General features: G+C 39.2%; 1 protein-coding gene across 1 annotated transcript in view; it reads left to right on the top strand.

The window, feature by feature from the left end:
* The first annotated feature begins 28 nt into the window (after window positions 1-28).
* Window positions 29-13,067, top strand: part of dnah9 (dynein, axonemal, heavy chain 9) — a 76,444-nt gene continuing 63,405 nt past the window's right edge. Inside the window, 14 exon segments of the mRNA NM_001366550.1 lie at window positions 29-501; window positions 2,248-2,444; window positions 2,519-2,677; window positions 2,755-2,885; window positions 3,712-3,923; window positions 4,500-4,733; window positions 5,113-5,280; window positions 6,299-6,415; window positions 7,604-7,754; window positions 7,835-7,949; window positions 8,032-8,100; window positions 11,318-11,444; window positions 11,517-11,772; window positions 12,534-12,775. Of these exon segments, the coding sequence (NP_001353479.1) occupies window positions 145-501; window positions 2,248-2,444; window positions 2,519-2,677; window positions 2,755-2,885; window positions 3,712-3,923; window positions 4,500-4,733; window positions 5,113-5,280; window positions 6,299-6,415; window positions 7,604-7,754; window positions 7,835-7,949; window positions 8,032-8,100; window positions 11,318-11,444; window positions 11,517-11,772; window positions 12,534-12,775 (2,535 nt within the window). The 5' untranslated portion in view covers window positions 29-144.

Here is a 13,067-nt window from a genome sequence, read left to right as displayed (position 1 = left end):
CATGAGAGAGTTTGATTGGCTCTGGGGGGTCCGACTCGGTCTCCATGGCGACAGCAGGTGTTTGAATGTAAACAGCGGGTTGCCGTTCAGACGGCGGTTTAACGGACAGTTTCGGTCTGTCAGTCAGAGAGATTCACCGGCGCGATGGAGGAGCAGGAACCGCTGATAACCGATAAAAGGCTGGATTATCTGGAGAACTGCGTGCTAAAGGCGCTGAACGTGAAGCCCGAGCGCTGGGAGAGATGCGTCTCCGCGGAGGAGCAGCGGAGAGTCATTCAGGAGTTCCTGGATCAGTCCGAGCACTCGACTCTCTCGGTGTCCGTCAACTCCGCCGGGCAGCTCGTACCCGCTCTCGGCCTCTCCGCCGCCGTTAAGAGCAAAGCGGTGTTTTTCGTGAAGCGGGGTAAAGGTGCACTGACCGCCGATAAAATGAAGACCCAGTTGTTCAGTGGAGACATGTGTTATTCTCCTCTCGAGCAATTTTCGGTACTGGTGGACAAGGTGAGTCGACTCTTTTCCGAAACGGCTCTTTTGAATCGATTCACAAAAACCGTTGTGCAGGGATTTCATAAATGACTTTTAGTTACTTCAAAATCAGCGTTTGGAAGTGAATTTGTGAAATTATTTAGCTTTTCATTGACACTTGTTAGTTTTATTTTTATGTGTGATTCGTAAAAACCGTTGAGGGATTTCATACACTCAAAAATAAGTTTTGCTGCTTTTTCAAACTTGTTCAAATAAGTTGAAACAACAATTGCTGTTTTTTTAAGTCAAATGAATTGTGTTATGTTCAATCCACTTTAATTTGTAAATATGAGTAAGTTCACCTCAACGATTTGCGTTGGGACAAAATAAAGGCATTGTGTGGAACCCAGCGCTTCTTTACTGAGTAACTTATGTTAAATGACAGTTGTTGACGTTACTTCAGAATGAACTTTAGAAAGAAAATGTGTTAAATTCTTTAGGTTTTCAGTGAAATTTATTAATTATTTCAACTGTTTAATCTTTCATGCTCTTTTTAGATTGTTTAAATCAGGAATAGTGACGTCCGTTTCGCCAAAGAATTGTTCATTCGAGTCGGTTCTTTTAAAAGGATCGGTCCGAACAATCACTTCACACATTAGTTTGAGTTCGTGCTTGCAGGTTAACAGTTAAACTCACATTTACATACAGTCGACAGAAACCAAATGTGCTAATTTCCTTATCAGTAGGATCATATACTTCATCTCTAAACATGCTATCAAAACTTTTTTTAAACTTCAAATTGTCCGTGCATGTAATGAATGTTTGTGAGAGGTTTTACATGATGATGAAACGTTCATGAAGTAACGTTAAGTTTCCAATGAAAAAGTGTTTGATTGTGGCAGTGTTTCAGACTCTTCCACAATTCATCAACAGTTTTGACTAATAATAAGAATGTTTACTTCATTGGTTTGATTTATTTTCCACTGAGTTGTATTGTTTTGTTTTAAACTTTTCTGTCCTTCTTGTTTGTTGTCAAAGCCACATTTATACAAGCTGTGTCCATTTCTGAAACTCAGAATACTCCTGTTTACTTATCTTACACAACTTTACTTGATTAATGTTGAGAAAGAACAATTACAGCACACAAAACTAGAACTGGACTGATATAATAAAGCAACCTGATCATTAAGAGACACACAATCTGCTCAGCTTTAGCTATGAACTATTGTCAAAGTTCTGCCTCAGTGTCCGTCGCTATAACATCCGCAGGTGGATTCTTGTAAACACGGCGTTATTATGGAGACAGCAGGACGATCCTGTCAGATATGAAGAGCTGTGTGTCCTCCTGACTGAAATATAATCACAATGATTATAATAATAAACACATACATGACTCACACATGCAGGAATATTTAGGACATCTTTAGTTCTGGAATGATATTAAATCTATTAATCATAGTAAACTAAATTAATTATTAATACAACATAAATTCAGAATGCTTCAGAGTGATAGTTAACGTTGGATTCTGTTACTAATTGTTGGTAAATGTATTGTTAAGCTTTCTAAACAATAACAGAGTTGACAATAATTATTTTGCTTATTTTAAGGAAAAACTCACTTTATTTTGACTCATTACTTCTGAAAACAGTACAGTATTTTTACTTTTCTTGAACATTCTTCTTGATTTAGGAATCTTTTGAAGTTTGGAAACTAATTTTTTTGCCGAGTTTATCATGGAGATGCAAAATGAACCCACAATCCTCTTGTCCTGTGTCTGGCAGGTTGTGGAGCCGGTGTTGTCAAATTTGAACAACCAGCGAGACTTCCCTAAAGTTGTTTCTCAGGATCTCATGCGACACATTCACGCCCTTCAAAACAACGTGTTTGTTACAGCTGGTCAAATCAAAGGCAAAACCCACCTGCCCGTACCTCTGGGATTCAAGCAGTTCGAGCAGTGCAGTCAACAGTTAGATAAGAGGTGAGGGCTTGGAGTAAGCACTCTCGTTTTGTCTGAGATATCTGCATTGCATTGACACTGAATGACGTTTGCAGGTTTCATGTGGTGGATAAAAGCCTGATTCACTCAATGGAGACGGTGGTGATTGACTGGAGTCATCAGGTCTATAAGGTCTTGAAGAAGGACTCGTCTGAGCCGCTGCTGGAGGGCCGAAATCCCACTCCACATGCAGAGATACAGTTCTGGAGAAACAGGTTGGAGACGCACTGGCCCTCAGTCACTCCGGTGTCCATTGAAAGGTCTTCATGATGTCCTTTATGTTGTGTTACAGGCTTGCTGATCTTCAGGGAATCCAACAGCAGCTCCAGTCTTCTAAAGTCCTGACGCTGGCGGAGCTTCTGCTCGCTGTGGACAGCAGCTATTATCCTGCATTTGCAAAAATGATCCAGGACGTCATGGAAGGTTTGTACACAAACACACTAGATTATAGATAACCTTAAGACTAATGTCTAAAAAACTACAACAAGGTATCCTGAGGAATGCTGTAAATAAGCAGATATAGACATCCATACTAGGAACTAATCAAAAAATACTATGGAAGTCAATGGCTGTTTTTCCAGCTTTCTTCAGAATATCTTGTTTCGTGTTCAACAGTAGAAAGAAACACAGGTTTGAAAATTCAGAAGTGACTTATCTGGCTGAACTTTGCCTTTAAAACACAATGATTAAACTGTGTGGAGAATGCCTCAGTGATTGGGTTCATTACTGGAGCTGCACTGCAGAATTTCAGCTGACTAGACCTCATCACAGGATTTACAGCACTACCATGGGTTTTTAGTTTTGTAAATAATTAAGCAACATCAGAAGCACAAGTGCATGTTATCAGCATGATTATGAATGGGATATTGATTTGCTAAGATGGTAACATCAAGCTATTTCAACTTGGACACAATATTGTCAGATTTTATTGTAGTTAATAAAAATGAGTAGCAATAAATATCTCCTACTGACCATTTCAGTCTCCTTTTTGACCATAATTTAATTTATTTGTCAATATTTTATGCTTCTGTGAAACTTTACATTTAAAGCATTAATCTCATAGGATTGTCATAATGATTGTAAATGAATTCAAGTCACCTCCGAGCCTCATTGAACATTCAGTAAAAACAGCTCAGGGTCACTCTTCTGTTTTTGTGCGCTAGCTCCAACAGATCTATAAATATGAATGTACTTCTGAAAGAAATGGGACTGTAGGGCTCTGAGAGAGTGGCATTGTTGTGTTTTTAAGCTCATAACGAGTCGAAGAACATCACAACCTTCCTGAAGCCGCTGGAGAGGCTGATCGAGGATCTGGAGAACGCAGACTTCACTGAGCTGAAGGCAAAGATCCCTCCGCTCATGCACACGGTGTGTCTGATCTGGGCCAACTGCAGATACTACAGCAAACCAGCCCGAGTCATTGTGCTCCTGCAGGAGATCTGCAACCTCCTCATACAGCAGGTAGACTTCAGCTCAGTAATGCTCTGCTTTTATGTCAATAAACAAACCAAAAATACAACACAATGACAGTGTAATGCTTTAAAGATGCCAGTGTGAGTGTGCAGTTGTGGTGAATCTACTGAACAAGAGAGCACAGATGCAGCTGCTCATTTTGATAACGTCTAATACAGAGTAGAAACCAGTGCAAATTATAGCACAAACAATCAGCCAATGATGAGAATGTGCATGTACAATACTAACAACACACACTCAAAATGGTTCAATACATGCCTTTTCTTGATGTTAAACAGCGGCATAAATACCAGTGAACTCCTGCAGAACTTTGTAAAATGATTCGTTGAAGTCTGCAGGAAATGTTTCTGTCTGCTATCTTTATTCTTAAGGTGAACAGTTCATTTGTGCTCGTCTGCTTCTGCTCTGGAACATCTGTGATGACTCTGATTGACGTTTTAAAGTGTTTATCCAATAATAGCTTTTCGTTCTGAATGCTTCTTTGGCTTTGCTAGATGTAGCGTAGGTTGTTGCATCTGAACAGATCTCTGTAAAGCTTTACTGAGGCCCGAGTGTTGCTTTCAGGCCCGGAGTTTCCTGAACCCGGATGACATCCTGAAAGGTGATGTTCTGGAGAGTCTGCTGCGTGTTCAGGCCGCTGTAGACCTGCTGACACACTTCAAGAACACATATGAGGACAGAAGAGCCAACCTGAGCCACTACCAGAAGAACGAAGACCCAGTCAAGCCCTGGGATTTCTCTCCCCTCATGGTGTTCGTCGGCCTGGATCACTTCATGAAGAGACTCAGAACTATTGAGGTGAGGGCACTGACGATACTGGAGGAATATGACATTGCTATAGGGCTACAGGATACTGGAGATATATGTGATATTTTTGGTATTGTTGTTGAGTATTCAGGGTGTCTGCAGGGTCTTACAAAGGCTTAAATTCAGTGAGATATTGAGCTGCAAAAAAGCTTTTTCTTTTGTCTTGTTTCTAGTCTAAATATCTAAAATTTCTTAAATCAAGAAGCATTTTTCAAGTAAGAAAAAGACATTAATCAGAGCACACCAACCCTGAGCTCACACAGGCCTTCTGGGGAACTTCAGTATGTGTAATGTGTTCACGTGTCAGTGATGCAGAATGTGGGGATATATATGAAGACACGTCCGTCTGGCTCTTTCTCACCTGCTCTAGACGGTGCTGCTCACTGTCATGGATATGATGAGGCTGGAGAAGATCGAGTTTGGAGGCATTCAGGGGAAATCTCTCAGCCAGATTGTCCAGCGTTTGCATGAAGACTTCCTGCAGACGTACAAATCCTTCTCAGAGAAGCCCTACGACTGCCTGGATGTTAATAATATGGTATGTAGGCAGCAAACACGGTAAAAACACACATGACTGATGGGGCTTGAATAAAACATTGACACTGTTGCTGATCTGAATAAATTAAAGTGAACTGAATCAACACTAAACTAAACTGATCTGATTAACAACTTTAAAAGCACATTTAAAGCTTTGAAGCACATTCTGATTTTGTCTCATATATGATCAAGTTTTCCTCTTTAATTGTGTAATTTTGATAGACTGATATAGTTATAATTCTATATATCATCATAATGCACATGTACACCTTTGATGTGATGGGGGTAAATTATTATTTACTATTTAATCTTTTAGAGTGCCTTTAAGCATATTCAGATTGTTGTATTTCAGTGGGTGTTCATCACAGCACAAATGCTCGAAGATTTAATAGTTCATATAAATTCGATGCCTATGACATTGAAAATTCTATTTATTGACTTTTGAATGCCTTATATTTATAGTTTGTTTGTTTGTTACGTGTGCAGAATAAGGTTTGTCATTTGTCAACAACAGTTAATTTAACTAAAGACAATGCAATGACAACTACTAAAGCATTAGCTAATCTTAATTTCTTATTTAATGTTTAATAAATAAATAAATAAGCTGTATTTGTTTCATTAAATGCAGTTAATAACTATTAATGCTGAGTAGTATATTTATATTAACTTTAACATATCATTTTATCTGGTGATATTTTCACAGTCAATTTTAATTCATTAACATTTACTAATGAGAATTTATTGTATTGTAGGTGTTATCTAGTAACTTATCCTTTTGCATTTGTTTATTTGTCTAAAGATTGATTTAGTCTGAAGATGTGTTTACAATAATCAACACACTAAGGATATTTTGGTTGTTAAATCTGTTAAAGTAAACTTTTGCATATAGTAAGCTTCAGCTATTCATCACAACTGGAACATCTGATACGGGCAGAAGCCTATATTTGGATGTTTATTGATGTGAATCTGCTCTGAAAGCATCCGTGCAGTAGAAATAAAGCTGACTGGACTCTTTGTAGGAGTTTGAATCAGATTTCGCAGAGTTCCAGCTGACTGTGGATGATACGAACAGGCGATTGGGAGCCATCTTCTGCAACGCTTTTGATGACGCTTCAGGTCTGGAACACTCCTTCAAGGTGAGCAACATCACACAGCCACAGCAGCCTTTTTTGGTGTGGGATTGCACACATGCTCCTGCTTCTGGAAATAGCAAAGGCTTTATATATGATGCACAGACAGCTTCACTGCTGTGCTCTTTCTTTTAATCAGTTAAAGATACCTGCGTATTATCAAGTTCCAATCAGGAACGCAGGCTGAATTTTAAAGAGCGGAATGCACACAGATCCTTAACAGAGCTCAGTTCGAAGCCTCAGGAGAATAAAACACGCTTTAAGGCTGAAGCTGAACCCACAATGAGCAGAATATTCCAGCCCGAGCATATTTTCATTATTGTGTATTTGATTTTTGCAGTTGATAAGTGCAATGGTATATTAAAAGTATGCAAGTGATTGGTAGAAAAGGTTTGTTTTAGGCCTGCACACTATATCATTTCAGCATGGAAAGTTTATTACTTGCACGTGTTTAAAACATTCAGGCACACACATTTGGAACAAACATGTATACCTTTAATAAGGAATCATTTTACTGAAGACTATACAGTGGTGTTTTATTTTTTGCGTTTCATTTTATTATTAGCAATTCAACGCTGCTTGACTCTTCAGAAAACCATGAAGCACTGTTTATGTCACTTTCATGTTTGCTTTATCTGTTTGTTATTGTTTATGCCATGGTTAGGTTCGCACCCTTACAAAATCACCAGACTCAATCTAAATGAATGTGTTCATTCCAAATAGAGCTGTTCAAGCCTGTTTAAGAACTTGAAACAGTTAATGCACTTAAACTTGGCAAGTTTGATAATATAAGTTAACCTTTTAAAACTACATTTTGCAAACTCAGTTAACTTGAAATAAGTAGTTGGGTCAATTATTTAATGTTGTTAACTAAACATTTAAGGTTGAGAAAACTTAGAGAATTAAGTCAATACAACTAAAATGAGTCAATGCAACAATATGACTTAACTTAGTTAAGTTGAGTGAACAAATCATTTGTGTGGTACTGACTGATCTAATGTATCTGCAGATCTGTGCAGCATCCTGTAGAGAATATTCCTGTAAAAGAGAGATCTGTGAGGAGTGAGCTCATTTATGCTCAACACTGGCTTTAGCAGAATCACACTGTCAGCTTTTCACACTGCTCTAGTTTGTTTAGTGTGTTTTTTTTCATCTTCTTGTTAAAAGACAGCAAACCCAATCTCTGCTTGGCAGGTTTTGGACATGTTTGGCAGACTGCTGGAGCAGCCGCTGATAGCAGCCGAGGCTCAGGCCAGATATCCCATCCTGATCAAACTGTTTGACAAGCAGCTGGAAGACTGTAAGACGATTTTCAAGAAGCAGATGCAGATGGAGGAAACCCGAGGTCTGCCTTACTGACAAGCCTCATCTTTGCCGCATTTGTTATTGACTTGCATTTTTGACGTGTGTTTATCGGTCTTCCAGGTTATTCTCCTGTCTCTAAGAACATGCCTGCGGTTTCTGGAGGACTGAAGTTTGTCCAGGAATTGCAGGAACGCATACAGACTCTTTACAATAACTTCAGATTCATCAACCACCCGTAAATATCTGATGTCTTGAGTCTATTGGAGACTATTGGAGTTTTCTCTATTCAAATAAACTCTTTATATGTGTTATTATAGATGTATGGAGTCTGTGGATGCAAAGGAGATGATGCAGAAATATGATGAGCTCATGCGGCAGCTCAAACAGTGAGTCTATAAACAGATTATTGATGTTGTTAAAAGAAGTCTCTTTCATTCACTTACTGTAGACTACATTTATTTAATTGAATATACAGTATAAACAGGGCTGTTATAAAATATTCTTACAGTTTAAAACAGTTTAAAAAGGGGTTTTCTATGTGAATGTATTGCATAGTTTAATTCATCTAGTGCATTTGCAGGTATATCTTGTAGTAGCTGCATGTCTAAAACGACTTATGAAATTGGCAATCAGATCAATGGGAGAGCTGTATGATATGGACAGTAAGTTCTTCGATCGCTCCCAGTTATTATAACACAGTTTTTTATGTTCAGAAAAATTAAAACAGAAAAGAGGTTTAAGGGTCAAGTGGGTCAAAAAGACATGATTCTGTTCCTCTTTATTCTGCACCACAGTGAGTTGTTTGTTTGCAGAACTGTGAAGAGCGCATCAGTTGTGCATGCAGGTGAAGATCTGCAGAGCCTGAGGGGGTTTTGTAGACACTTTGAATCTGATGAGTGCAGCTTTTGTCGGCCAGTGTAAACTGATGAGCAGAGGTGTGACATGTGCTCTTTTCAGCTCATTAAAGAGCACTTTTACTACTGCTTTTGGATCAGTTGCAGAGGTGTGATGTTACTGTGTCTGGAAGGCCTGTCAGAGAGCACCGCAGTTGTCCAGTCTGCAGAACACGCGCCTGTGGAGGGAGATTGGCTCAGTTAGGGCGAGTGTCCACTGTAGTGTTTTTCTGAGAGGTGATCTAAAAACACTCCAACTCTCCAACTATTAAAGCTATAAATACTCATTGCTGAGCGTTAAATGCATGCACCTTGTGACAGTTTAGTAATGTGGCGCTTCCATTGACAACAACAGAAATATAGCAGCAGCTCGCATTTCAGCCCTGCAAAACAGCTTCAGTGTGCACGTGCAACGATGGGTGATATGGGGAAGCTATGATGGAGAACTGATGATGAAGCAATAGGATGGTTGAGCTGAAATGTTCATCAGATGTTCTGATATGAGCAGATATCATTGAATCAGCACAGCAGGGATAGGAAAGGCCATGTTTCTGAATGACTGAGAAAAGCAGTGGTCTTAGAACTGAGCCCTGAGGCACATCATTTTGGACACTGAGATTCACACAGAACTAATTACTAATTATTAAATGCAGATACTAATATGATGATTTTGTCAATATTTGAAAAAGCAGCTCTATTTATATATAAAGTTCAGTACATAATGATAACAAACTATTATTTAAGATGTTTGCTGAATAAGCTACTACTTTTCTGCTTATTAATAGTTGATTAAGGTAGTACATTAAGCCATAGGATTAGGAATGAGAATTAGGAATTAGAATGAGATCATACTTTTAAAGTTCTAATAAACATCCGAATTCTTAATAATCGGCAGGTTATAAGCCAGAAGTCAACAGTGGGAATCGGTACTAAACTAAAATGTTACCCATTTTAACCATTATAATGTCTTAACAACCAGTTTTGATCAGTTTGCTGCATTGCAAATTTTTTTTTAAAACCATTTAAAAGTAATTACAGCAGAGTAGACATGAATCACAATGTGCTCAAAATATGAGGGCATAATAACGATAAGAAATATGTTATGAGCGTCAAATCAGTGCATTAGCCCTCCTGAATGCCTGTTATTAATCATTTATTTTCATTCTACGTCTCAGTTGTTAACTTCAGTCACAGATGAACCGTTTTAATTTAGCCAGTGTGTGGAGTAGAATGATGCCGGTCTGTTCAAATGAATGCGTCGCGTCTCAGTGAATATACAAGGCCTTCTGTTGGACTCCTGCAGTATAATATTCTCTGCTGTACGCTTGAACACAAGCTGGAACATGAAGATACTGTAGGCTGGTGTTGCTGAGGGACCTTTACATGGAATAAACAAATAAAGATGATTTATTTGCTTATTTAAGGCACCAGTGTCTGTAGATTATTACTTCAGGGTCTCATTTTCTCCAATTATGTGCTAGACCTCAATAGTGCTGGATGAACAATGGGGTGTAGAGCGTAGCTAACGCAGGACAACATGTGATCGCTCTTGTGTAACCCTGAACGTGTGTATGTGTGTATATGTATATGTGTGTGTGTGTGTGTGTGTGTGTGTGAGTGTGTGTGTTTCACGTGCAATTTCCCTTGTATGAGAAACAAATGATGCATTTCCCAAAGGCCAGATCTGTGTGCTCTCCAGTCTGAAATTAAACCTTCTCGTTAGCTGATGCTAATCAGTGCTGTTGCGTAAACACAATCCAGTTATTGCTATGTGCTCTCGTTATATCCTGACACGGAGATGTACGACTGCTGTGAAGCAAAGAGATATTTGATTTCATGGACAACAGCTCTGCTCCTGTAATAAGAGCATCAAACTCATAGCAGAAATTCAATAAGGGCTGCTCTCTCATGATGGCCTATAAAGAGATTACACTACAGTACAGGGACCCGTGCAGGCTCGTGATGAACGACACGCCAACGGTACAGCATTCCCACGCACATCCAGCCAATAACAAAGCTGTAGTGCAGTTAAAATGGTACGTGTGTTTGACATTGAGGTTTCAATACTCAAGAAGTTCAGTTCAGAGATGTGTTTGCTGTAGCGGAGTACAGTGATCATGTCTTTGTGACACTACACAATATTCTTTCTTACTTCATTTGGACTCAAGTCTAAATATCTCAACATTTACTAGACAAGGAAAAAATATTGTTTTCTGAAATAATATGTGTAAATGAAGGCATTTTTTCATTAAAGCAACATAATCTGCCAATGGGGGAAGCAGAATAATCTCATTTTAAAGCGAAAACAAGACCCCACAGGCTGAATATTGTCTTGTTTTTTTATTATTTTGACTGTTTTTGCAGGGCAGCTTACTTAATGAAATCGCTCAACACGCTTATTTTAATCATTTATTCACTCATAAAGGAAGGCGCCATAATGCATTTGAGAAAATGTCCAAGCTGCTCTTTTACAGACTATGGTGATTTATACCATGAAGATCCAACAGGAAGAAAGTGCTCAGATCGCTATATTCTACATCTTATATTGTCCTACTCATTCATTTGTGTTGTGGGAAATCTTTCTCATTTATTTTCCAAATGCATACACATCTTGGCATTTCCAACACGCATTTTTTAATGCGTTTAATCCAAAATGCGCATAAAATAGTTGCATGGAAACTTTAGGTGATGACTGTGGTGTCATCTGCAGATACTCATCTAAACTGTATGACATCTGGACCAGCTCTGTGGCCGAGAAGTCGCAGTTTAATCTGAACAAGCCGCTGATATCCCGAGAGCCCAGATCCAGACTGCTCTCTGTCAACTTCAGCCCGCAGGTCAGCCTTCTGCTTCTGATAGCATGTTAATGTTGTGTGGATGTGCGCTGAGTCTCTGATCTGCTCCTGTAGCTGGTGTCGGTGCTCCGGGAGGTGAAGTACCTGGAGGCCAGACAGGCTGAGATCATCCCCGATGCAGCCGCAGAGATCTACTCCAGCAGAGAGCTCCTGTGGCAGTATGTGGCCAACCTGGAGCTCACCACCGGCTGGTACAACAAGATCATCAGCTCCGTGCTGGACGTGGAGATGCCACTGGTCCAGGGCCAGCTGACCGACATCGACAACAAGCTCAAAGGAGCCCAGGAGAACCTGTGCTGGATAAGTGAAGGTAGAGATATATCCACTGTTGAGCCTGCAGACACTCTGAACACTGCAGCAGGCTCATAAGCGAACAGCACAAACACTCATTTCACTCATATCCTTCAGCTAGAAGGAACATTCTGCTTACAACAGCTCTATATCTACATCAAAGCCTGGAGAAGTGTGCTTATGTAGAACATTTTGGTCAAAAAAATGGGTTACTCTTTTAATTTTAATGTACAAATCTTGGTAAACCATTAAATATGATTTTAACTCTTAATTTGCTGCTTATTACTAGTTGTTGAGGCAGTAGGTGGGTTTATTCAGTATATGGTTATGATGATAGTATATGATGATCATAGATTAACCCACTTTTAATACTGATTTTATATACAGAATGTGACCCTAGGCAAAAATATCCACATAATCCCACATAAGTGTCAATTTCTGTAAATTGGGATTTCTACATTATATGAAACTATTGAAAATCTAGAATCTGAGGTTTAAATAAATCTAAATCCTAAGCAAATCTCCTTTAAAGTTGTCCAAATGAAGCTCTCAGTGATGCACATTACTAATCAAACATGAGGTTAGATATATTTACAGTAGGAAATTTACTAAATATCTTGGTGGAATATGATCTCTGCACAATAGTCTAATGATTCTTACTATGAATGAACATTTGGTGATTGTCCATTGCCACAAATAAACCTGTGCAGCATGAGACTGGATATGGGTTATATATACAGTGTTTCCTGCATTAACAGGTCTGCTTCTGTGTTGTTGTAGGGATCTGGGAGTACATCCAGGACGTGCGTGAGGCGGTGAGTGACCTGGAGCAGCGTCTGCGGAGAACTAAAGACAACGTGGAGGAGATGCAGAGCCTGATGAAGAGCTGGGCCACACCGCTGCACGACAGGAAGGAAGGCAAGAAGGAGATGCTGCTGAACCTGGAGGAGCGGAGCGAGCGTGTGGAGCGCACATACAGCCACATCCGCTCTTCAGGAGCCAGAATACATCTCCTACTGCAGGTCAGCAGCACACTACAGGGTCTTTTCACATTTGTGCTACACATCTTCCTTTATTCTTGTAATTTTATCAAGTGAAACATTATCTTATTTAAATAGAGTAACATTAAATGTGGCTATGAAATTAAAATGTGCTCCTCCTGCTGTATATGTTGATTAAAAGAGGAATTTAATATCAATATTTAATATCAATTCTGCCACATGTAGACGTACAGAGAATGGAAATTGTGTAACTCTCAGACCCCAGGTCTATACAAATACCAAAAACACTACAAGAGCAATGCAAATATACAAA

Source organism: Danio rerio, chromosome 12, assembly GCF_049306965.1.
Source record: "Danio rerio strain Tuebingen ecotype United States chromosome 12, GRCz12tu, whole genome shotgun sequence".
Taxonomy (NCBI): domain Eukaryota; kingdom Metazoa; phylum Chordata; class Actinopteri; order Cypriniformes; family Danionidae; genus Danio; species Danio rerio.
This window is presented reverse-complemented; position numbering and strand designations above follow the sequence as displayed.